This window comes from Saccostrea echinata, unplaced genomic scaffold (assembly GCF_033153115.1).
Source record: "Saccostrea echinata isolate AGI-Se365-2 ecotype Australia unplaced genomic scaffold, CSIRO_AGI_Sech_v1 ptg000008l, whole genome shotgun sequence".
In the NCBI taxonomy this organism is placed as follows: Eukaryota; Metazoa; Mollusca; class Bivalvia; order Ostreida; family Ostreidae; genus Saccostrea; species Saccostrea echinata.
In genome coordinates, this window is record NW_026889757.1 from 11,710,642 (window position 1) to 11,737,852 (window position 27,211).

General features: G+C 33.4%; 1 protein-coding gene across 1 annotated transcript; it reads left to right on the top strand.

The window, feature by feature from the left end:
• Positions 1–132: 132 nt before the first annotated feature.
• Positions 133–21,179, top strand: LOC133181082 (uncharacterized). Its single transcript, XM_061315625.1, has 8 exons — positions 133–225; positions 5,361–5,612; positions 8,051–8,332; positions 11,155–11,329; positions 12,911–13,044; positions 14,048–14,212; positions 16,575–16,718; positions 19,075–21,179. The coding sequence occupies exons 2-8, from the start codon at positions 5,546–5,548 to the stop codon at positions 19,590–19,592; spliced, it is 1,485 nt and encodes a 494-aa protein (XP_061171609.1). The 5' UTR covers positions 133–225; positions 5,361–5,545; the 3' UTR covers positions 19,593–21,179.
• Positions 21,180–27,211: the final 6,032 nt, after the last annotated feature.

The following is a 27,211-nucleotide window of genomic DNA, read 5'->3' on the forward strand; positions in this document are numbered from 1 at the left end:
TTCGGGGGGGGGGGGGGGGACTATTACCACGTCTACAGTTGCTTTAGGCAAATATTTCATGAATTGAATTATATATAAATGATATCGTTTAGTGAGAAAAAATACTTGGATTCGAATGGGGGAAGGAAGAAATGTTGCGAAGAATATTTTTGACAGCGTGACCTTTGAACCAGGATGTTCCCTTGCCACTTGCGTCATATTCGAAGATGGAACGAAGATCGAGAGGTAGAGTGTTTACAGTGTTTATAATGACATTGTATTTATATACTGAACATTTCATTACCGATTTTTTTTTAAAATCATCATGGACATTCATGATAACATGTACTGTATGTATCATCCCAGACAATTACATTGCCCTACATACAATCATTGACGTATAAATATAATTAACTTAAACTACTTTGTATAATATAATATGTTGAATGTAAACGACATGTGACCATGAGGGATGGGTTCTGCTAACAGGCGCGGATTTACTCAAATTTGCAGGTGCATATGAATATATGAGAATACTGATACAGTATCATAAGTAAAACCCACATTCTCTAATTCAGTAACATACCCTTTTTCATATCACATCCTGTATCAGCCCTGGACCAATATCAGTTAATAGGACCTTCAGCTGTCTGGCTGATATTGGTGTCTCGGGCTGAAAGAAGATGTGATGTGGAAAAGGGTATGATCTATTATGTTTATTAGGCCAAATAAAAAAATATGTGTGGTTCTGGTTACCCAACCGTCCCTATTTTACACCCCCGACCCTAAACTTTTTTTTGGCAATTTTCATATTTTTTCTGGAATTTTCTCCGATTTCCGTCATCCGCTCCAGTATTTAAGTTTTAGTTTTAGCAATGGCGGCCTCCTTGCAAAACATTGTTTCAACACATAGTGCAAGTGTTTAATAGTGTTAAATCTAATAAGCAAGCTAGCATGGCGTGGTGGCATGCTTCTTTTCCCAGCTTCATTTTTTTTTTTTTTTTGGTATTTGCTAGCCAAAATTAAATAAATGTGCCTAACAGTGGCGAGATTCACTAATAGTTGCTCAGTTTAACCAGCACATGCTGATTAGCCCCTTTGTTTAATACATGCAAAGGTGTGAAGTCAGAATAGAAACACACACAGACAGCTGGGGAGGTAACATACCTTTGGGAGTTGGGGGAAGATAACATGAGAAAGCATTTGATTACATTGATTACGCAAGAATTAGCCTAATGTTTAAGATAAATTAATTTATTAATTATTAAATAATTTATATCAGGATCGTTTCTTTTAAACCGAAAATAGAAAAAAAAAAGCAGTTGATGAGTGACAAACAAGACTGCTGATTTTACCTGAATAAAGTCAACATACATAGTACCAATATATAAGAGAAATGAGCTTGGAAGTATGAAGTCTTCAATAAGGCAAAAAAGTATTCATTGTAAGAATTTAAAATTTTAACAATATTAAATTTTTATAATTCTCACACACATGAATGATTCTATGTCACCTTGCTTATGTGGTTTATTTTGTTTTAAACATTACTGTACAAAGTACAGGTGTCACTTTCCTCTGACAGCTCTTATACTCTATGTCCATTTTCTATTTTATTGTTCTAAATTTATTCTTGAATAAAATAAGAATTACACTGTATAAAATTAAGTCATTAATTTCATTTATAAACATGGATTTAAAAAAAGGATGTTCACCTCGAACTTTTTTTTTACCAAAATGAAAAAAAAGATTATTTGTGTTTTTATTATTTTTGATTTAGGGGTGCCCCCTACCAATGTTAACTAGTATATTATCATGGCACATCTAATTATGCCACTTGCAAAGCAGTGATAGGTATTATTTAGAAAAATTTAGATTGATAGATTGTTTGTTGTTTAACGTCCCTCTCGAGAATTTTTCACTCATATGGAGACACCACCACTTGCCAGTGGAGGGCTACAAATTAAATTTTGACCTACTCGACACTCAGGGCCATTGAGGAGTGAGGGATCTTTTTTGTGCCAGCACCTACTGCAACACAGAACCTTTGTTTATACAGTCTCATCCGAAGGACAGGTCTCCACGTCCCGCAGTGGGATTCGAACCCACGGCATAAGTAGTGATGGGACATCGGTTAATTTTCATAATCGATCATTGGTTGGAATCGATTACTGCTTCCGATGCGATTTTACTGATTATAATTGGATTTTATAGTTTTGTATACAAAAAAGCAGACTATTAAAATTATTTCATATTATTTCCTTAACATGTATTATAATATATGAAATATATAATATATTATTTTCTTCGTTGTTTTGCTTCTTTTACACTTTCTAGGCCTAAAAAAATTATGTTTGTTTGTTTCCTGTAACATTCCCAAAAAATCTAGGGTCGGTAGGTCAGGAATTTTTTTTTTTTTTTTTTTGCTTATGAATCAGGGGGTCAAACATCCCGGGACTGAATTATCCAGGTGTTATATTTACAGTGGACACCCAACATGTCTGCCTAGCGGCAGAAAACGAAGTTCAAAAAGTTGTGGGAGGAAATGATTACTCTTTATATTAAGGTAAATGTTGACTAAGTTGCATATTTTATATCTCAAATAAAAGATACAATTAATATTTTTTGAATAAAAAGAATCAGCTGATTGATCAAACCAAAGAGCAAACACAGATTTGGCAGAAAAAAAATCCACCTGGGGGTAAATTGAATGGGTCGGTCGGGTTACAGGAAACAAACATAATTTTTTTTAGGCCCTATATATGCACCTTTCGGTTCTTATATAGTCACCTCTGCATCGTGCTAGTTGGCTGGTATCAGATGCAGACGCCATTTTCTTTCATTAAGAAGAAATAAATTTTAAACCAGAAATGGATAATTCCGGAATGTATTGTATTAGAAGTATGTTTCCGATAATCGATTATAAAAAATTATAATCGATCATCGGAATCGGTAGCATATTTTCATAGACAATCGATGTTTTCTGATTATCGGTACAACACTAGTCGTAAGGATCAACTCCTTACTCCACGACTCTAGAGCAAATGCTCTAACCACTGCAGGCAAAAAATTTAGAAAATCCCTACCTACCTACCCTATTTTTTTTGGAGGTGTAACCAGAACCACACATATTTTTTTGTTTGGCCTTACAAAAACAATTAAATAATCATGCACTGATGACTGACATGTAGCTTAATTATTATATCAAAGAGCAGTATGCGTGATTTAAAAGTAAACAAATGTGACCAAAAAAAAATATTAGATGTATTTTCACAAGTACTGTTTTTAGCTCACCTGAGCTGAAAGCTCAAGTGAGCTTTTCTGATCACCCGTTGTCTGTCCGTCCATCCGTCCGTCCATCCGTCTGTAAACTTTTCACATTTTCAACTTCTTCTCAAGAACCACTAGGCCAATTTTAACCAAACTTGGTACAAAGTATCCTTGGGTGAAGGGGAGAGTAAATTATTAAAATAAAGGGCCAAGTCCCCTTACAAGGGGAGATAATCAAGAAAAGACAAAATAGGGTGGGGTCATTAAAAAATCTTCTTCTCAAGAACCACTGGGCCAGAAAAGCTGAAACTTATGTGGAAGCATCCTGGGATAGTGTAAATTCTAAATTGTTCAAATCATGACCCCCGGGGGTAAGGCGGGGCCACAATAGGGAATCCAAGTTTTACATTGAAATACATAAGAAAAATCTTTAAAAATCTTCTTCTCAAGAACCACTGGGCCAGAAAAGCTGAAACTTATTTGGAAGCATCCTTGGGTAGTGTAGATTATAAATTGTTCAAATCATAACCCCCGGGGGTAGAGCGGGGCCACAATAGGGAGTCCAAGTTTTACATTGAAATATATAAAAAAAATCTTTAAAAATCTTCTTCTCAAGAACCACTGGGCCAGAAAAGCTGAAACTTATATGGAAGCATCCTGGGGTAGTGTAGAATCTAAATTGTTCAAATCATGACCCCCGTGGGTAGGGCGGGGCCACAATAGGGAATCCAAGTTATACATTGAAATATATAGGAAAAATTTTTTAAAATCTTCTTCTCAAGAACAACTGGGCCAGAAAAGCTGAAACTTACATGGAAGCATCCTGGGGTAGTGTAGAATCAAAATTGTTCAAATCATGACCCCCGTGGGTAGGGCGGGGCCACAATAGGGAATACAAGTTTTACATTGAAATATATAGGAAAAATCTTAAAAAATCTTCTTCTCAAGAACCACTTGGCCAGAAATACTGAAACTTATATGGAAGCATCCTGGGGTAGTGTAGATTATAAATTGTTCAAATCATGAAACCCGGGGGTAGGGGCGGGGGGGGGGGGGGGGCACAATAGGGAATCCAAGTTTTACATTGAAATATATAGAAAAAAATCTTAAAATATCTTCTTTTCAAGAACCACTGGGCCAGAAAAGCTGAAACTTATATGGAAGCAATCTTGGGTAGTGTAGAATCTAAATTGTTCAAATCATGACCCCCGGAGTAGGGCGGGGCCACAGTAGGGAATCCAAGTTTTACATTGAAATACATGAGAAAAATCTTTAAAAATCTTCTTCTCAAGAACCACTGGGCCAGAAAAGCTGAAACTTATATGGAAGCATCCATTGTTCAAATCATGACCCCCCGGGTGTAGGGCGGGACACAATAGGGAATCCAAGTTTTACATTGAAATATATAAGAAAACTCTTAAAAAATCTTCTTTTCAAGAACCACTGGACCAATAAAGCTGAAACTTATTTGGAAGCATCCTGAGGTAGTGTTGATTCTAAATTGTTCAAAGCATGACCCCCGGAGGTAGGGCGGGGCCACAATAGGTATATTAAAAGGGGGGAAATCTGGTAAAGAACAGCATGGCCAAAGCTACTCAGGTGAGATGTGGCCCATGGGCCTCTTGTTAAAGGTTTAATCTACTAGGGGTGTGATATAAACCTGTATCAGCCCTGCAAATCCATATCAGCCCTGCAGGATTCGTCGGCTATTGTGACATTAGTCATATCGCATATATGCAAAAAAAACTGTATTTATCACTAAGTATAACAGAAATTAAGTATTTACTGGCTACACTGTTAACATGATCAATTATAAAATATGCATGTTTTGTTTTGTTTTGTTTTTTTTAATTTATAAATACTTTTACATTTGATCTACAAGGAATTGTAAATTTACAAAAACACTACGTTATATTTAGATGATATATAATATTAAAAAATATTATTTGTTGACTACTAATCTTCATAGTGTTCCAGGAATGGGTTTTCTGGTAAATAATGCTTAGAATTTAGTGTATATATTTATTTCATAAATCATTTTTGAGAAACTTTGAAATAATATCTTAATTTCATAAGTTTAGCTTTTGTTTTAATTAGCCTACATTACATTACAGTTTTATTGACCTTTGAACTTTACCAGTCTGTTTCCTGTGTGTAAAGTTGCACTATATATGACTCAAGAAACAGGAAGTAAGAGAAGCAAGATCAAGGATTGATATTGAAGAGTGTTAAACTGTGGAGAAGAATATGAATATTTTGAAGATGAACTTAATGACTAGCTGTCAGAATTAAACCACTTATGAGAACGTCTGCACCAAAATTATGGATAATTCTCTTCTGTGTAATAAAACACACAGAATTATCAGGTATTTTATTTACCATCTATCAATTGTATCCATGGTTGTATTTCTACACATAAGGAAATTTTATGAATATACTTCCCAGATCTTTCCATGAAAAAAACATGTCATATTTTCTGAGCAACTTGCACCTCTAATTCTGATATTGTATTTCTTTTCATTTCTTTTTCTGATCGAAATTTTTCTGTTGTCTGTCGGCGGCGGCGTTGTTGTTGTCGCACACAATTTCACAATTTCACCTTCTCCAAACTACTGGGCCAATTTCAACCAAACTTGGCACAGAGTTTCCGTGGGTGAAGGGGATTCAAGTTTGTTCAAATGAAGGGCCGCGCCCTCTTTCAAGGGGAGATAATAAAGAATTACTGAAAAATTAATAGCATCTTTTAAAAATCTTCTTCTCAAGAACCACAGGGCCAGGAAAGATGAAACTCATGTGGAAGCATCCTCAGTGAGTGTAGATTCAAGTTTGTCCAAATCATGACCCCCGGGGGGAGGGCGGGGCCACAATGGAGGATCAAAGTTTTACATAGAAATATATAGGAAAAATCTTTAAAAATCTTCTTCTCAAGAACAGCAAAGCCATGATGAGTCATATATATATATGGAAGCATCTTCAGATAGTGTAAATTCAAGTTTGTTCAAATCATTACCCCCGGGGGTAGGGCTGGGCCACAATGGAGGATCAAAGTTCTACATAGAAATATGTAGGAAAAACCTTTAAAAATCTTCTTCTCAAGAACAGAAAAGCCATGATGAGTCATATTTATATGGAAGCATCCTCAGGTAGTGTCAATTCAAGTTTATTCAAATCATGACCCCTGGGGGCAGGGTGGGGCCACAATGGAGGATCGAAGTTTTACATAGAAAATATATAGGAAAAACCTTTAAAAATCTTTTTCTCAAGAACAGCAAAGCCATGATAAGTCATATTTATATGGAAGCATCCTCAGGCAGTGTAGATTCTATTTTGTTCAAATCATGACCCCCGGGGGTAGGGTGGGGTCACAATGGAAGATCAAAGGTTTACATAGAAATATATAGGAAAAATCTTTAAAAATCTTCTTCTCAAGAACAGCAAAGCCATGATGAGTCATATTTATATGGAAGCATCCTCAGGTAGTGTAGATTCAAGTTTGTTCAAATCATGACCCCCGGAGGTAGGGCAGGGCCACAATGGAGGATCAAATTTTACATAGAAATAAATAGGAAAAATCATAAGAACATATAGAAAAAATATTTCTTCTCAAGAACAGAAAAGCTATGTTTAGTCATATTGATATGGAAGCATCCTCAGGTAGTGTAGATTCAAGTTTTTTCAAATCATGACCCCTGGGATAGGGAGGAGCCACAATGGGGGATCAAATTTTTACAAAGGAATATATGGGAAAATTTTTATTAATATCTTCTCAAGTACAACAAAGCCATTTGTTATATTGACAAGCCCCCCCCCTCCCCCCCGGTAATCTTTCCAATACTGAACTGATTTGTGCTTTTGCCAAGCCAATGTGCTCAGGTGAGCGATGTGGCCCATGGGCCTCTTGTTTCTCATGTGGCCAGATAGTTGGCCCTTTGTGAGTTGAACCCCTTTGAGAATAATGAAAGAGATTTATCAATGTTGTTTTAACTACATGTAAACAGTACCTTTCTCAGTTTCCGGGTTCCCCTTTGGAAAAAAAATGTCTCAATACTCCTTTTAGTTACAGAAAATTTCCTGATTAAACATAAGGCCATAACTATTTCCCGAGGTAAAGCCAAGGGAAATAGTCCAGGTCAAGGGGAACTGGAATCTTGCTAACTCCCGCAATGATATACTTTTCACTATTTTATCATACCGATACAAGCGTAAAATTTAGAGGATTCAGATAGCATGATTTCAAAGCAGGGATTAGCTCACTTGACCAACACACAGGGATTAGTCCATTCGCATATCATAAAAATCTGAAAGTAAAATCTAGAGGATTACTTATAAATGGGAATTAGCTTTTGAAGCCGGGATTAGCTCCATTCATAACAATTTCTAGGGAATAAGTCACATCTAATGATCTAATGTTATATAAAGGAAAAATCAGTAGATGTATAATAATTAAATATAATAGATGAATCCCTAAAGTTACTCATTATACTGTTCAAATGTTTTCAAGCCAAATTGATTACAGAAAAAATATTAACATCACATACATGTACACATAGTCTGTTTGTCCCAAATTGTCCTAGCTGTCCAAGTACAACTTCCTCTATCTCCATATTATGTGGCAGACACCCCCATCCCTTTCATTCTTCCTTCCTGCAGGTCTGATAAATTTATTGTGGGTTAAATTAGACAATATATGTTAGTAGTTTAATGAATGCACTTACTTTGTAAAAGTTTGCTTATATAATTTTGATCATCATGCTATAGTAAGGTTGGAATAATCTTGTATAGCTTTTAAAAATTTTATTTTCAGACATTGATGCCAAAATTACATATGCTGAATTTGGTGCAGGATTGAATCTGAGCTGTAATTGTTTTTCTAAAAATACCGGAAGTCAAATCAAGAGATGGTGTGACAATGATGGGTTAATTAAAGAATCGGGGGATGACTGGGGTCCAAAATTGTTTAATGGAGGTGAAATACTCAAAATACAAAGTGTCAGAAACCTGGACAAGAATATCACATACGAGTGTCGAGTTGTTGGTCAAAACGGATCCGAAGAGCACTGTCAAAAATATACTGTACAAGCTTTTCGTAAGTATTAGAAGTACATTAGTGGAAGATATCCCTCTGCTCTTTCTTAAGTAATTTTGTCAAATTTATAATGGCTAGAAGATGAAGACAGACTGAAATGAAAACCAAGCAAAATAAGTACCATATTCAATATTGGACAAAATCTGAGATGAATCATTTTATAAAAGAAACAAGATGTGTATATGAAACACTGATGCCCCCGTATGGCAACTTATAGCGAAAGTTAAACTTTCTCAAATGCAAATCAAATATGATGGTACTGTACCCAAAGTGTACTTGTACCGAGGAATATACCTGTGTAATATGAAAGCCCTAGCAGCAACCATTGAAAAGATATGGAAAAGGTAAAAGTTTTTCAAAAGTAGGTCAAACTCCAAGGTCAAGGTCAAAGGGTCAAAGTTGTTGTTATCCAAAGAAAGGTCTTGTCACAAGGATTACACATGTGAAGTATGAAAGCCCTAGCACCAACCGTTCAATAGTTATAGCCAATGTTAAAGTTTTTCAAAAGTAGGTCAAACTCCAAGGTCAAGGTCAAAGGGTCAAAGTTGTTGATATCCAAAGGAAGGCCTTGTCACGAGGATTACACATGTGAAGAATGAAAGCCCTAGCACCAACCGTTCAAAAGTTATGGCCAAGGTTAAAATTGGGAAAAATTTTGTAAAACTGGATCAAACTCCAAGGTCAAGGTCAAATATGATGGTTCCCAAATAAAGGTCTTGTCACAAGGAATATACCTGTGAAATATGAAAGCCATAGCTTCAACCAATCAAAAGTTATGAGCAATGTTAAAGTTTTTGCGGACAAACAGACAGACAGACAGATGGACTGACAGGGCAAAAACTATATACCCCCGAATCTTCGATATGGGGGCATAACAAAGTTATTAACCAATTTTAGAGTTTAGATATTAAATGTACTACCGGTAGTATGTGAAAAAAAAATACTGAGGATTAATAATGACAAACGTCTGTAGACTAGGATTAAATCTAGAAATGTCACTGTTACAAGAGACATATATCTGAAAAATTTTTGTTCTCAAATTAATATAAACAAGCAGGGCTTTCAAAAATATTAGAAAACAAGATGTGTTTGTGAAACACTGATGCCCCTGTATGGCAGCTTATGGCGAAGATTAAAGTTTCTTCAAATACAAGTCAAAATCCACAAAAAAGATAAAAAATGTTGATACCCAAAAAAGGTCTTGTCTCGAGGAATACACCTGTGAAATTTGAAAGACCTAGATACAACTGTTCAAAAGTTATGGTGAAGGTTAAAGTTTTTTAAATAAAAGTCAAACGTCAAGGTCAAGGTCAAAGTGGTTGGTATCCAAAGGAAGATCTTGTCACAAGGATTACATATGTGAAGTATGAAAGCCCTAGCACCAACCATTCAAAAGTTATGGCCAAGGTTAAAGTTTTTCAAAAGTAGGTCAAACTCTTAGGTCAAGGTCAAAGGGTCAAAGTGGTTGGTATCCATAGGAAGGTCTTGTCACAAGGATTACATATGTGAAGTATGAAAGCCCTAGCATCAACCATTCAAAAGTTATGGCCAAGGTTAAAGTTTTTCAAAAGTAGGTCAAACTCCTATTTCAACGTCAAAAGGTCAAAGTGGTGGTTGGTATCCAAAGGAAGGTCTTGTCGCAAGGATTACATATGTGAAGTTTGAAACCCCAAGCACCAACTGTTCAGAAGTTATGGCCAAGGTTAAAGTCTCATAAAATTTTGCAAAAGTGGGTCAAACTCCAAGGTCAAGGTCAAAAGGTCAAATATGATGGTACCCAAAGAAAGGTCTTGTCACAAGGAATACACATGTGAAATATGAAAGTCATAGCTCCAACCAATCAAAAGTTATGGGCAAGGTTAAAGTTGACAACAGACAAACGGACAAACAGACAAACAGATAAACAGACAAACAGACAGACAGGACAAAAACAATATACCCCCGGGATCTTTCAATCTGGGGGCATAAAAATAGGAGGTACCTTGTGGAAGCAATTTTTACTAAATATGTTATCAAATTTTTCTCCAATGAATATTTTGGCCGGTACATTCATAATTTCAGCCGGGTAAAAGTACCGGGTACTGGCACATTTTGAAAGGCCTGAATAAGTCTGACAAGACAAAAGTGTATTATTACCTTTAATACTTTAGTTCAGATTACCTTTGATACTTTAGTTCAGACTCTCGGTCTGTCAAAATAGTCTCTTTAGTTAATATAGTTATCACATTTATATTTTTCAACATAACAGGAGTTGGGCTTTAGTTATAAAGATTGCAGATTTTTTGTGATGGTTATTTCACTAATTTCTCGTTTCACACATGTTTTTGCTTAGTTCTTTGTTTTGGTTGTGCTTTACTTGATTTATTTTAGATGACATAGCAATATAGAGTGTTTTTTCTTCAAAAAGGTGTAAAACTTTTTAAAGTACTGTAGATTCTTTATTTTTCGTGAGTACTTTAAAATTCAGCCAAATGACTTGTACATGCAGTAGACATCAAGTCACAAAAACATGAGTCTGGGAGTTGACGTTTGATCTAGATTTTTTACGGTAGATCTACATGTATTTCAGCAATATAGAAAAAAAAGTGAGCAATTTTATTTCACAAGTGTTGCAATTAAATGAATTCCTTGCTTACGTAATTAGGAATCTACAGTATGCAATTTTTTTAAACATCAGATAACATTCCTATATTTATTCTAAGGATGGGTAGACTAAGATGGAAGTCATTCTGAATGCGCTTTCCATAAGCAAATATTACCTTCATGTACAATATATTTTCACTTTGTAATATTTAACTATAATAGCTCAATTTTGTTTAAAGGATGCAGACCAAACACAGAATCAATTGAACCTGAAAACAAGACCAATTTGGAGCTTGGCGACTCACCTATGTTCACCTGTAAACAGTACTTTGCATGTAACAAAGTGAATGAGGTTCATTCAGTATCAATGAGAACCAAGGCAAAACGCAGCAGAGTCCTACCATGCATTGTCAGGTATGCAACAAAAGTGGTTTGCTGTAGATTTTAAATTGTTCAAATCATGACCTCCAGGGGTAGGGTGGGGCCACAATTGGGAATCAAAGTTTTACTTTGAAAAATAAGGGGAAAAATTTAAAAGTCTTCTTCTCAAGAATCACTGGGCCAGAAAAGCTGAAACTTATTTGGAAGTTTCCTGAGGTAGCATAGATTCTAAATTGTTCAAATCATGACCCCCTGAGGAAGGGTGGGGCCACAATAGGGAATCAGAGTTTTACATTGAAATATATCATGTATATCAGTGTATATAGGAAAAAATCTTTAAATTAAAAAATCTTCTTCTCAAGAACCATTTGGCCAGAAAAGCTGAAACTTATGTGAAAGCTTCCTGAGGTAGATTCTAAATTGTTCAAATCATGACCCCCAGGGGTAGGTTAGGGCCAAAGTAAGTATTACAAGGGGGGAAATCTGGTGAAGAACAGCAGGGCCAAAGTTACTCAAGTGAGTATTGTGGCCCACCTTTTGTTATAATAATGAGATCTTGATTGATTTTGAAAATGCAACTTGCATTTTATTATCTTAAGTTTATTTTGGCCATCCAAAACTTTATGCATGGTGATAATGAATTGACTCAGAGTCAAAGGCTCAATTGAGCTTTTTTGATCGAAGGTTTTTTCTGTGTTTGTCTGCCATTGTTTGTGTGCCTTGTATGTGTTGTAAGTGCCTGCATTTTCAACTTCTTCTCCAGAACCACTGGGGCAATTTCAGTCATACTTGCTGCAAAGTCTTCGTTGGTGAAGGGATTTAAAATTTGTTCTCAGTCTTAAGAGGAGATAATTATAAGAATTAGAGAAAATATGTTAATCAATCTTCTCATGCAATAACCACAATTAGGCCAGATAAGACAAAAAGTTACGTAAAAGATTTCTCAATGAGAATTGATTCAAGATTTTTTAAATCATGCCCTTTGGGACTTGAGTGGGTTCATAATAGGGGGTCAGATTTAAACAGAAATACAGTAAAAAGGGTAAATCGTTAAAAATACATGTACAATGTATTCTTGTGAAAAGCAACAGGCCACAATTAGTTGTGTTTATTATACTTAACATGCAAGCATCCCTATGTAGTGTAGGATAGGGCCATTAAGATTTTGCATAATATTTGCATGCAAGATAAAAGAATTTGAAAAACATTCTCCAATACAGCAAGTCCACATTAGTCATTCAAATTGAAATAATATTGAAATAAATAGCATCCCCCTGTAGGTTCAATTAAGTTTGGAACTTTTCATTTACTCCTACAATTAAGAGCCATGGTTAACATCTGTATGCTCTTTCTGTAAATGGCATCAAGTCAAAATACTTACTTAGTCCTCTTTATGCTTTTACCTCTAGCATGCTGAAGTCAATATCCCTTGGAGCTATATTGTATGGCAACAATAATGGGGGTCAAAATTTCATTTTGATAGGAATATAGAGGATCAGAGTCTTTAAATATCTTCTGAAGAACAACAGGGCCAAGTGACACTGATGAGTGTTGCACCGGCTTGTCATGTGGCTTGTTGATCATTTACTAAATGTATCTAATATTTCTTTGTAGTGATCATGGATTAACACATGACTGCAAACTACAGATTCTAAATATAGCAGCAGAAGATTTTGGTAAAGCTGTTCAATGTGTTGTGAATGACAGTGGAATCATATCTGTATATGAGGCATTTCCATTTAAAAAAGGTGAGAAATTGTATTTAATGCATATAATTTTTATGCTCAAAGGTATGTGAATTTTGTAGGTAAACAAATTAATGTACAGAGCAAATTACTCCATCAAAAATTTAAGAATTCTCTGCTGTAGCTTGTAGGATTGACTAAATTCATTTGATAAAAAATGCATTGTGATATCTTTGAAATATTTGTTCATTCTTAATTTTGCATTCAGACTCTTTATAATTTTTAATGAGCAGTAGTTACTAGGTACTTAGTTGATTCTAAAATATGTGTCTGACATGTCTCCTGCTTAATGCAATATTGGCCCAAAACTTTGCAAGTCACTACTCTTTGTCCCATTAGTTTAAACTGTGAATAAAAATCGAAAGGATTCAGAAACAAATTACAAAACTTAAACTAGTCTTGTCATCTTAAAATTAATTTTGATAATCAGTTAATGATGTAAATAACAGAACCTTATTAGGTAGTACATGTACAAAATAAAAATGGTTTTAGGCAGTTAATATGAACAAGAACAAGGTCATAAAATTAAAAAAAATAAAAGGTTAGTGATGTTATACATGAAAAAATACACCCCCGCCCACAAATAACATAGGCTTTCAAAATGATGTTTGAATGGATTTTATTGGAAACTTTTATTACATTGCCTTCAGTATTATGATATTTTACCATGACAAAATGAACATCATAATAAGGAGATTCCACTGTCCAAGTATAGCCTAGGTAGCTATTAGATTTATTTCTTATAATTTGATTTTCAATCATATTAAGTGAAAAGAAAACAGACAAAAGCCTTTCAAAAATTACTTCAAATTGTACAAATTGACACATCAAGTGGATTAAAACATTTTTGCGACAGGTCATATTGTGAATAATGATTGGCATCACAAGTTATACAGTATAATTAAGTTATTTTTCTATCCAATCAAAGAAAATTAATTCATTATTAATTTATTCATTATTTTTTATTTTATTTTTTTATTTATTTATTTATTTTTTTTTTTTGCAGAAAAGATTGTCAATCTAAGGCAGCCATCTGAGATAATCATAGCATTGAGTGTAATTTTTGTTATGATCATTCTATTAGCCATTATTGTCATCAAGGTCTGTTTCTGCAATCAGAAATATAAAAGCAAATGCAAATGCCTATCACCACTTGATTACTTTAATTCAGGTAAGTATTTACTTTAAATGATGACAAACATAATCATTTTTAAAATTTAGTGTGAATACAGATAGAGGGAAATATTTGCCACGTACCATTTTATTTTTGCCCCTTTGCCCTTGTGGCAAGAGGGTGAATTTAAATGGGGCAAATTAAAGAGTATAGCATTTATCTCTTTAACACAATTATGCCTTGTTGAAAAAAAAAAATGTTTTTCAAGCATTATATAGCAAAAATAAAAATGGGGCAAAGATAAACCTGTATTCAATATTCCAAGACATATTTTCTCAAAAATTGAAATTTTTATGTTGCATAGACATTACTTTCTCATTTTTATTTCATTTTTAGAGAGAAATAGACTAAATTTAAAAAAATGTATGAAATTCATTTGTGTAAATACACTGTGTATGATCATTACTTCATTCTTTTATATTTAGGTCACCTGAGTCACTCAGGTGACCTATTGCTATCCGTTTTTGTCCGTCGTCGTCCGTCGTGCGTTAACTTTCGAACATTTTCAACTTCTTCTCTAGAACCGCTCAACCAATTTCAACCAATTTTGGCATAAAGCATCTTTGGGTGAAGGGGAAAAAAAATTATGAATTTCATGGTCCATTCCCCCCTGGGGCCCCGGGGGTGGGGCTAAAACCACCAAAATTGATGCAATCTTTAAAATCTTCTTCTTTACTCCTGGACATCAAGCAGTCAAACTGTTGACATGATTGTAATAAGCATTGGGCCCTCTACCTAAATTGTGAAATTCATGGCCCCAGGGTCAGGGGTTCTGGTGGTAGGGCGGGGCTATATAGATCATATAGTGAAAGTGCATTATTTCTTTGAAAATCTTCTTCTCTACTCCTGGGTATTATTGAAACAAACTAAGTGCATAGTTATGAGAAGCAATAATGCCTTTTCCAAAATTGTGAAATTCATGGCCCCTGGGTCAGGGGTTCTTGTGTTAGGGCGGGGCTCTATTGATTATATAGTGAAAATGCATTAATTCTTTGAAAATCTTCTTCTCTGCTCCTGGACATCAAGCAGTCAAACTGTTGGCATGATTGTAATAAGCATTGAGCCCTCTACCAAAATTGTGAAATTCATGGCCCCAGGGTCAGGGGTTCTGGTGTTAGGGTGGGGCTATATTGATTATATAGTGAAAATGCATTAATTCTTTTAAAATCTTCTTCTCTACTCCTGGGTATTATTGAAACAAATGAATACAAAATTATGATAAGCAAGGGTGACTCTACCAAAATTTTGAAATTCATGGCCCCAGGGCCAGAGATTCTGGTGCTAGGGCAGGGCTATATAGATCATATAGTGAAAGTGCATTATTTCTTTAAAAATCTTCTTCTCTACTCCTGAGTATTATTGAAACAAATTGAATACATAGTTATGATAAGCAAGGGTGACTCTACCAAAATTTTGAAATTCATGGCCCCAGGGCCAGAGATTCTGGTGCTAGGGCAGGGCTATATAGATCATATAGTGAAAGTGCATTATTTCTTTAAAAATCTTCTTCTCTACTCCTGAGTATTATTGAAACAAATTGAATACATAGTTATGATAAGCAAGGGTGACTCTACCAAAATTGTGAAATTCATGGCCCCAAGGTCAGGGGTTCTGGTGCTGGGGGGGGGGGGGGGGCTCTATTGATAATATAGTGAATCTGTAGTAAAAATGCATTATTTCTTATTTCTTTGAAAATCTTCTCTGCACCTGGGCATATCAGAGGCAAAAAGAGTAAAAGTTTTAATAAAGATTTTTGAACATCTGGACCATTTGGTCAAGTGTTCTGGTCCTGGCCAGGGCTCTATTAATTTGTATTCAACTGAGAGGTGTATTACCCTTTGCCATTTACTTTTGATAATTAATCACTGTAAATAATGTACTTGAAAGGTTGATAGAAAAGAAGAATTATGCAAGATTTTTTATTGTATAATGCAAAAAGTACTTTTATAGTTTAAATGATCAGGTAGACTTGTAAGTAATAGATAAATAAAAATGAGACAAAAATAACTTGTCTTATTCAATGTTCATCAAAGACCAAGAGAGTCCAATGTAAGAGATTTCATCAAGGAATTAAAATAGTACAGAATCACTGATAAGTTGTTAATATACTGTATGGCGATAGTGATAAATGGGGAACAGATTTATGAACTGTTAATGAACACTAGACTAACTATTTTGTTGATCCTGATCACCCTATTTTTCTTGCTTTTGGGCAACAAAGCTTCACCTTTCAGTTCATTTTATACTCTATGGATCCTCTAAATTGTTGTATTATACTCAGGTGACCGTTAAGGCCCTTGGGCCTCTTGTTTTATTTATTTATATATTGATTTTATAATCTCTATATTTTTCATTCAAGAATATAAGAATAATCCCCAAATACTGGTGTACAGTGTTCTCGAAGAGGATGATTTGCTGTCAACAAGATTGTTTTCTTTGAATGAGCTACTGCAGGATTTTTATAAATATAAAACTTATGATAAAGATATCAAAGAGGGAGAGAGTGAGTTGAGTTTTTTCTTAATTTGAAACTTTTTTAGGTCAAGTGAATCTTTCAAAAAAACTTTTGAACATTTTCATTTCTCTTTTTTGAAATGACCCATGCAAATTTTCAACCAGATTTGGTATACAGTATTACATCTTTGGTGAAGGAAATTATAAATTAGGAATTTCATGGTCCCTTTAGAGGCCTGAGGGTAGAGACTATAGATATTAAAGCATGCATTTTTTTAGAAATTTTTACTTCAGGATTTCCAGTGACTTGATTGAACCTTATCATCCATCAGATCACTCCTATAACCTTTGAACTAATGATGCAGAATTCAAAATTCCTCACTTTAGAACTACATCATACATGGAAAGTTTCCTTCCATGAACAGTTAAACAGTGGAATAAGTTGCTTGATTATACTAGAAATGCTTCTGGAATACTTTCATTCAAAATTCTTTTAAATTTTTATTTTTCAAAATAGGTAATGATTGAACTTTTCCATTTTGGAATATTAAAGCTATACTAGTATATGGCATATCTGAGCAAAAAAATGATAATACGAGATTGAGTGTAGATATACATGATATAATGTTATTTACTTTCAAATTAAAATTTTCATCGATTTTGAACTCGAATAACCTCATGTTTATATAATTAAATTGACTTTAAATGAGTCTTTAATTTAAATGTGGAGTCGGTAAATAAATTGGTTACTGTCTTAATTTTTTGATATCTTTGAAAAACGGTTAATTTAAATTGTGTAAGTTACAGAAAAGTCCTATCTTTATAGAAAGTAATAAATCAAATAGAAAGATATTTTAAATTTTTGTTATCTGAACTTATCAAAACTATGCCATATATGACTTTATGAAGGTATAATATAATACATTGTCAGTTAAGAAATAATGCAAGTAATTTGATGGCAGACTTATATAACCAATGTTTATCAGAAAAGCCAATGTGTGAATACTGTATTGATTCTGTTGAAGATGCTTACCATTATTTCTTTTGCTTGTCCAAAATATACATCTCCCTGATATGTACTATTCTAAAAAATCAAAAATATTATTGATTGTGATCAGATTATTTCTGAACTTGAGATTGTAGCATTGTAGAGATTTTCCAATATAAATTTTCAGTCTATTATGATGTTTTTTAGCTCACCTGAGCTGAAAGCTTTAGTGAGGTTTTCTGATCACATTTTGTCCTTCGTCTGTTTGTAACCTTTTCACATTTTTGACTTCTTCTCCAGAACCACTGTGTCAATTTCAACCAAACATGTCACAAAGTATCCTTTGGTGTAGGGAATTCAAGTTTGTTCAAATGAAGATCTACACCCTCTTTCAAGGGGAGATAATTAAGAATTAAAGAAAATTTGGTGATATCTTTTTAAAAAATCTTCTTCTCAAGAACCACTGTGCCAAAAAATTTGAAACTTTTAAGAAACCTTCTTTACATAGTGTAGATTCAAATTTGTTCAAATCATGACCCCCAGGGGTAGGATGGGGCAACAATGGGGGATCAAAGTTTTACATAGGAATTTATAGGAAAACATATTTTCAAAAATCTTTTTCTCAAGAATAGCAAAGCCATTATTAGTCATTTTGATATGGAAGCATCCTCAGATAGTGCAATTTCAATTTTGCTCATATCATGACCCCTAGGGATAGGGTGGGGGCCACAATGGGTATTCAAAGTCTTACATACAAATAGATAGGAAAAAATCTTCTTCTCAAGAACAGCAAAGCCATGTTTAGTCATATTGATATGGAAGCATCCAAAGGGAGTGTAGATTCAAGTTTGTTCAAATCTTGACCCTGCTGGGTTGGGTGAGCCATGATGGGGGATCAAAGTTTTACATAGGAATATATAGGAAAAAATCCTCAAAAATCCTCTTTTCAAGAACAGCAATGCCATGTTTAGTCATTTTGATCTGGAAATATCCTCAGGTAGTGTAGATTCAAGTTTGTTCAAATCTTGACCCCCGGGGGTAGGATGGGGCCACAATGCACAATCAGTGTTTAACATATTGATATATAGGGAAAAATTTTTCTAAAATCTTTTTCTCAAGAACATCAAAGCTATGTTAAGTCACATTGATATGGAACTGTCTTGAGGTAGTGTAGATTCAAATTTGTTCAAATCATGACCTAGAGGGAAAGGGTGAGGCTACATCTATAAAAGTCATGACACAAAGGGGGGGGGGTCACAATAGGGATAAAAGATTAACATAGGAATATATAATAGAAAAAATCTGCTGATGAAGAGATGAAGAACAGTAGGGCCTTATTGACTCAGGTGAGTGTTGTGGCCCATGGACCTCTTGTTTTCCCTTTCAGATATGATTGAGGCAGTTTTTCTTCTTTCAGATATAATTGGGGCATTTAGTGAATTGGCTAAAGAGAGCTTGGCGTTAATCATTGTGGTTGATGTGGGACTCTTGAAAAAAGATGAAGATTACAAAAATAAGTTTACCAATGTTCTGAATTCTGATGCAGCGAAGGGAAAATGCAGGATACGACCTTATTACACATCAGTTTTATACAACTATGAAAACTGTTGTGAATTTCAGGGTGGCATTAAGGAATGTTATCAAAAGAATGACCTAGAAAAAAAATTTGTTAGTTTTGACATTAAGGGTAATCAAACTGATGTGGAGAAAGTAATAATGAAAAAACTTAAAAAACGTCTACCTCCCATTTCAGCTTCTGATAGAGCTTCTAAATCAAAGCACAATTGTATTTCAAAAGTGACAAGCAATGGGAATTATAAAAGCTGTGAATCTGCAAACTTTTCTGTGAATAAAACGCCAAATTCTTGTCCAGATTACTCGAGAATGGAAAGCTACATGAGCAGTACAAGTGAGACACCTCTGTTCATTTCATAGGGCTTTCTACAGATAAAATGACATTGTCTATGAGTACCAGTTATTTGTCATTCAAAGATTGTTCAACCATACAAATGTTCTAGGCTTTAATATTGCATGTATATATTTTTTCCGGTGATTATTTTTGGTCCATGGAAATAAGATGTTTAAAAAGTTCAGGGGAAATATATATCTGTTAGGTAAAAAGCAATCTCAAATGTGTGATTTTTAAAGTTTTCCAGTCAGAGGAAGTGATATATATAGCATCACTCTTCTCTAGGAAAATTATTTGACCTAAGTCCCACACATAGTGCTAATAAAGGCATATACAACTGTAATGGATGTTACTACATGTTTATGGTTGTATAATTATGAGTTAAATGGCCATTTTCTATCCAGAGTTGTTGTTCCTGCCATGCTTCCAAATACACCTCTGTCAATGCTCATTGTACAAGATTCTTGTACAAGTTTTGAATGGTGAAAGTTTATATAAATAGATAATAATAATATTAAAAAAAACATTTGTAGAGTGGCCTATATAATAAAAATTACCCTAAGGGGTTTAACAATAAGGATATACTGATATAAATGTGCAAGATGTTAATCAAAATTTTGAATTATTGTAATTATCAAATTGAATAAAGATGACAATTTGTCATTTATTTCAAATCTATCATCACTTCAAATGATTTATTTTTAAAGTTTTGAAGGAACTATTTTGCAGAGTAAAAATTGAAAAACTTTTTTAAAAAAATCCTTTTAAGGGTAAAATTCCATTGATAAATTTTCCGAGAACTTTGTAAGTTTTACATGTTATATATATGAAATATTTCAGACACTTGTTATAAGTTCAGAATCAACAAGTCTCTAATGATAGATGGCCAAATAATAGTAAAAATCATCATCATATAAAATAAATAAACTTCACGCATAATAAAGATGTATCTCTGATAAATGTAGAAAAAAAAATTGAGGATATATATCTTGAAAGTCAAAATCTAACCGAATCTCAAATAAATTTTTGTACACTGCAAAATATATGATTATTTACATCAGTAGATAAGGAATCTTTTCCTCATAATAAAAAAAGAGTATTAACTATTGTCAAATGGTTAAATTTAAGAATATTGTTGACTAGGTCATTTCTTGGCCTCCATATTTCTTAGATGCAAAGCTTGACAGCATGAACAATTGGGTGAGTCTGTTATAATTCGTTCATAGCTGTGGTTGTTGTCATACCATATAATCTTCAAACTTCACTCACAGGTTATTAGAATTGACCTTGGCCATAATTTTTTGAGCAAAATTTTAAGCAAATGAAAAACTTATTTGTATTTAGGAGAGTGATTTGTCAAATAAAAATACAACTTACCTATAAAGGTTCTTTCATGGTTTTTTTTTTTGTTTTTTTCAGTTAATTATTTAGATATAGCACAGCCTCCTCATTTTTTGTTTAATTTGAATAATTCACTAGATGTGATTAAAAGTGGTACACACATTCATGTAGCTTGGCTGAACTATTACAGTACGTATTCTATATGTTTGTAGCTGGCTTATTAAGCAGTGTGTATTGTATTGATCAGTGCATTAAATAAATCCACAACATTGTTTGAGTTTCATTTTCTTTACCAACATCCAGCACACATTAAAACCAAATACTTTAAGGTTCAATATCCCTCTGTTCACTTATATAAAAACTTTCTTTAACGCTTATGATCATCCAAAAGAAATCTAATTCATAATTTAAATGCACACAATTTTAGCATACCTTGCGGGGCAAAATTTGACATAAATGGCTTGTAAACTTGACAATTTTATAAAGGAATAATAGTTATTTATAACAGTAAGAGTTATCTCTCTTATCAGAGTATCAATGAACTTTAAGACTGTGATAGCTTGTTTAAATTGGAAAGCCTGTTTGAGATAATATATGTGACATCACGTGCACATTTAGATGACTATTTTTTAAACTGAGTCAGGTCACTGACAAATAAGTTGATGTTAAAGGGGTATCAACAATCTCGTTCAAAATAAGGTACTGCAGCATAATACAAATACACATCATAAAGAAGAAGCCATAACATATAATCACAAGCACCTGACGTTGTCTAGTTTTCTTATTGTAAATAATCCCCCCCCCCCACCTAATAAAAGGGGGGAAATAAACAATGTCAGGTGCCTGTGGATACATTATGTATAATGTAAAGGCACGATCTTATCATAAAAATCCACCACATAAGGCAGATGTGACGTTCCATACCCCCCCCCCCTTCCCAACTGTATTCAAGTGTCAAAATGCTGGGCATTTTTTTTTTAGTGAGACCTGTGTGGTTACTTTGTAGTAAACGAATTCAATTGCTACATATATCGCTGTATAGGATTTAAGTCTTCCCATAAATGTATTTGCTTAAATCACCTTCATATTGAGATGATGGAAGTTTAAAAATACTATTTTTCTTTCCTTCTTACAATTATACAACTTGACAGAAATGGTAACCTGAGTTTAAAATATAGCCTTACTCCTCACAAACATTTTTATAGCTGTGTAGGAGAAACTCCAGACGTATTGTTCTACAACATATTCAAGAAGTGGAGTAATTCAAATGTGGATTCTCAAAAACTCCAAAGAACTTTTGGAAATTAAATTTTAAACTTGAATTTTTTTTCAAACACCAAAGCATTAAAACATTTCTACGCTTAATACAACGAATGATAAATTAAAGAACAGACTTGTTGACATAAACAACAGTTACTGCTTCCTCAATAAAAATGGAACGCGTGTTTTTCATGTCTTGTGAATGGTTATCTACAAAATCTGTTAAAAATCAATCTGATTTTACATACAAGTTCTCTGAAGAACTCCAGCATCTTTTAAACGTCGTATTTAAAGATACTGGAGTTCTTCATTGACGTTGTCTATGTAGTCTTTGGATGTTTTACTGACTATAGACGATAATGGGCAACTATAAATAAATGAACTGAAATTTAATAGACTTTAGATATAAAATTGTTAAAATACATATTATGTCATTATTTAGTAATAAATTTTAAAGCAAAACGTCATATTTTCCTGTTCCGCCAAAATATATAGTGAGTTCCTTTCCATGTTAGTTGTAAAAGGTGAAGATAACAAACAGTGATCAATCTCATAAATCCCGTAAACAAAACGAATTGTAAATAGGACAAAAACACCGGAGGTGGAATCAGGTGCTTAAGAGGAGTAAGCATGCCTTGTCGACTAGTCACATCCTATGTCTTGACCATAGACGGAGTACCCCATCCTATTAATGCAGTTCTCAATTTTAAACAATCAAAGTCTTAAACGATTTTCTGAACTAAATAAAATTTATATCTTAAGTCTTAAATTTCAAGGTTTATCAAATAAATATATTTTAATTTCACTGTGTAGAAACGGAGTTTAACGGACTAGGGTAAAGTGCGTTACCCTAGTCCAAGATGGCGACAAGCAAAAACGCTTCACATTTTCTCGTACAGATATCGGTGATTTTTACTTTATTTTGCACCAATCTGTCGGACAGCTTCAGTTTTACATGCTCGCTTGAAGACTGTATTCTACTTTAGCGTAATTAAAAAGAAAATGCACATCAAAGGTTTGCTTCAGATTAGGGTAAAGTTTTTGAACTATTTATTTACGATTAGGGTGAAGTTTTTTTCGAGGCTAGGGTAAAGTTATTTATTCTACAATCTGATTGTGCACGATGTTGATTTTTTTTTAACTGCTTTATACAATTAATTTAGTTGGAAAAAACTTTCTTGAAAATGTTCGAAGAACTTGTTGCTTCCACAAAGAGGTCATAACAATTGCAATTTTTTTTAATAACCACAATTTTCATACAAAATATTACTCTTATTATGAACGATAAATTTTCCGTTTCAAGTACATATATTATTTTATTGTTAAATAAATATACATGTATAGATTATGTAATTAATTTATTTGATTTAAATTTAAGTATTGTTTCCTGTAAAAATCTAAATCTACTTTGCATCTTTTAATCCCCACTTTGGGCGAAATCATCGAACATGAATCAACCTATATGTCTTAATTGCATTTATTGGTACTCAACAGCAACGGAGTTAAATCCGTAGTTGATACGTAGTCCGCAATTGTAATTGAAATAAACTTTTATCAACTGAAATACGAAAAAAAAAATAGTATTCATGCTCTAAAGTCCAGTTAAACAATACAAATTGTAAGCAGTGCAAACAAGGACCTCTGAAAACATCAGAGGTGAGATCTAGTGCCATGGGGAGTAGGCATTATTTTTCGATCGGTCACCTCCGAAAAATATCTTTTGTTAATGAGATGAACGGAAAATGTGTTCACATTCAGCAAGAAAATAATGAACTAACAATTTATAAGAAATACAGAAGTCAACACTCGAGCTAACAACATGATGTATTTGCTAACAAGAACATTGCATTGACCAGAGAATTTGCGAACTGTTGGCTTTAAACGAAAATGTTGATAGCCTTATCATCAACTTCTTCGTTAGCAGTCTGTCTCGTTTTTAGAAATTGTTAGTACGAAAACATGCTCTTGCTTACTGAATCCACTGGCGACATAAACCTAATTGCAGATGAAAATGATATTAATATTGCTACATAAATAAGGGAAGTTGAGGATGGAAGAGTTGGAGTCATCACGTTTATCATTAACTTTTCAGCTTAGGTGTTAGTTTACCATTAATATCTTTTTTGAGTAAAACATCCTAATATGTAATGTGTCAAAATCTGTAGTATCTTTTATTGAGTTTAATGGGACATATCGAATCAATGTTTGAATGAAAATGAATATTGTTAATTGACAAAACATCATCAATATATCTAACTGTTAAGTTGAAGGTCACAGCAAGAGGCTTTTTTTTTTTTTTACACTTAATCGCAAACATGGATTTTGTTTTAAAGTATAATAATGTAAATTGAGAAGATTTCGAGATTGGTCAATTTCATAAATCAGTAAGCAAAAGAGCGCTCTTTTTGTTCGGAAAAAATTTCTATGCGTTGCTAAGGAGATTGAATTTAAGTGTTCTAATTTTCTAAGTGTAATTCCTTGAATGCTGGAATACCATTTGTTTTAGTTAAGAATATTTTAAGTACTTAGGTACAATTTTTATGAAAAAAACTTGCACATATTTTTTGACTCTACTCCCAGATTAATCTGCCTTTATTTTACTTTTGAACAAATGTTTTGCCAAAGTTTTTTTTTTCAATATAGGAACAGCAAAGTTTATTTTGCCCGTTTTTCTCAATCTAGGGTTAAGCTTATAAGTGATAGTAAAATAAAATTTTCTGTATAATATGCAAATCTAAATGCAAAAAACGTAATTGAGAGAGAGAGAGAGTATACTCAGAAGTTGATGACACAAGGATATCAACCTTCTCGTTTAAAGTCGGCGTTTCACAAAATTACATGATCATGACAAAGAGTACACGACAGGCTTTACCGGTCGACAGGGTATGCTCACTCCTCCATGGCATCTGATCCCAACCTCTGTTTTCATTTTTCAGAGGTCCGTGTTTGCTCTGCTCATAATTTGTATTGTTTAAATTGGATTTTGAGTATGATTTCTGTTCGTTATTTTCACATTTCATTGATGATACTTTAACTGATCTGTTGATATTTGATTTTTCGCCGTATCTAAATCAACAGAACACTGTTTCCAAAACTTAATTTATTTTATAAAAGAAACATAATCTGATTTGAACAAATTTCGGTCACTGTGCTCTTCCAGAAATTGTCAGCGCACTGAGTGGTTGGTGCAATGAATTAACATTTTTAAAACCCCGGAACAAGCAAGACGACATTTTACACATGCTTTATCCTAATCACTCAAAGAGGTCACAAAATATTTACCCTTTAGTCGTAAATTTGCATTACCCTAATGTTCAAAATTTCTACCCGTAATTTGGCTTTAATCAGCACCGATCATGCAAAAGTTTTGCAATAGCTATACGTACTTCTGTTTAAAATACTTAAAATAAAACCACCCATTTCACAGATGACGTCTGTGGATCCATCAGTTACAACACACTGACTGTATTATTTATCAATTATATATGCACATTGTCTCCCTTCCACCGTGTAATCAAATGATGTGTATACATGCTAATTGTGTTATTGTATACAGTTGGGGATTCAGAACTTTCAGAGCGGGGTTGCGGGGATGTTTAAGGATGGGCTTTTGACAATCCCGAAAATAATCCGAACCCGAACGAAAATCTTATTTTCTGTGTGTGTGTGGGGGGGGGGGGGGGTGTTACTAACAGAAGGTTCAGACCTTTTCGAAAAAAAAAACATTATTCGAATCCTCCCTGATACTAAGTGTCTGAACGTTACGTGTGGATAAATTGAGAGTTTATACAAGTTAAACAAACAAAATGTTTCATCCAGAAAAAGACAATTTTATATCAATTTTATGAAACTCTTAACATAAGACATTACACAATTTCTTTTTACTGTTCTGAATGTATTAATTTCGGGGGAAACACGAACTGATGCTAAAAAAAGGTTTTGTAAACAATGTTTACATCAAAGGAATTTTGTTCTTATAGGGAATGGGTAGTTCATTTTTGTTTACCTTATATCAATGAAGGTTGAATAACAATGATATTGTAAATAAAAAAAAACTCAATGTTTAAGCCAAATACTACTTATAGGATTTTGACAAATGTATGTGTCTAGGTCACAGCACATTATACTGGGAAGGAAGAGGGAGCTTATAAGAGTATAAGAGTTTGACTATGAATTGTTGAAACCCTCAAGGACTCTTTATCCACCTACGAGTTTATTTTTTTAATTATTATTAATCATTGAGAAAATGATATTATATAAAGCTATAAATTTTGAGTTGATCTAATTCATTTGTAACATAGGATACGTACCAGCCATTTATCCCCAAGAAAAATGTTCAAGGACAATAAAATAAAGTATTTATGCATAAAATCACCGGTGCTAAAAAATTAAATAGGAAACAAACATTCAAATATAAAGTGTTCAATTTATATATCTTGTGCTAAATTATCTTTCAGGAATGCTTAATTAAATTTATCATAAATTGAATAATACAATGCAGATTTCAATTTACGTATATTAACATCTGAGAGGAGATCATTCTAAGTGCATAAGTTACAACATAATTAGAACTTTTTAGTGTTTAGTGTATAGAGGGTCTTTAATGAGTGCAGGAAATACTGTCGCATTCGATTGCAATATCAAGGGCATGGTGCTGTACACTCCCTCTAAAACAAGTTTGGATAGACAAAACATCTAGAGTATATGTTTATATATTTTTTTCTTTGAATCATACAAGAATTTTCATCAAATGATATCTTTTCAAAACCCCAAGTAATGCATGCTGATTTTTTTTGTCTAAGAACATCTGATAGCGCTATAATCTTAAATTAAGAATTCTTGAAAAATTATCAGTAGATAAGGTACGTTGCATATGTCCTTAAAATGAATTAAAAACAATCTTAAGTTAAAATCAATAAAAAAAAAATTCTCTTTTTTTTCATAATAGTGTTATATTTCTCACAAAGGTTCAGTTACTTTGGACGATGATGTATTTTTTCAAAGGAATAACTGTCTATTTTTTTTTTAATTAATGATATGAATA

Excerpts from the sequence above, each read along its gene's own strand:
- LOC133181082 (XM_061315625.1), top strand. The coding sequence starts at position 5,546 with ATGAGAACGTCTGCACCAAAATTATGGATAATTCTCTTCTGTGTAATA. Across the intron at positions 11,330-12,910 it reads GTCCTACCATGCATTGTCAG|TGATCATGGATTAACACATG; the intron begins GTATGCAACAAA and ends ATTTCTTTGTAG. Across the intron at positions 14,213-16,574 it reads ACTTGATTACTTTAATTCAG|AATATAAGAATAATCCCCAA; the intron begins GTAAGTATTTAC and ends TTTTCATTCAAG.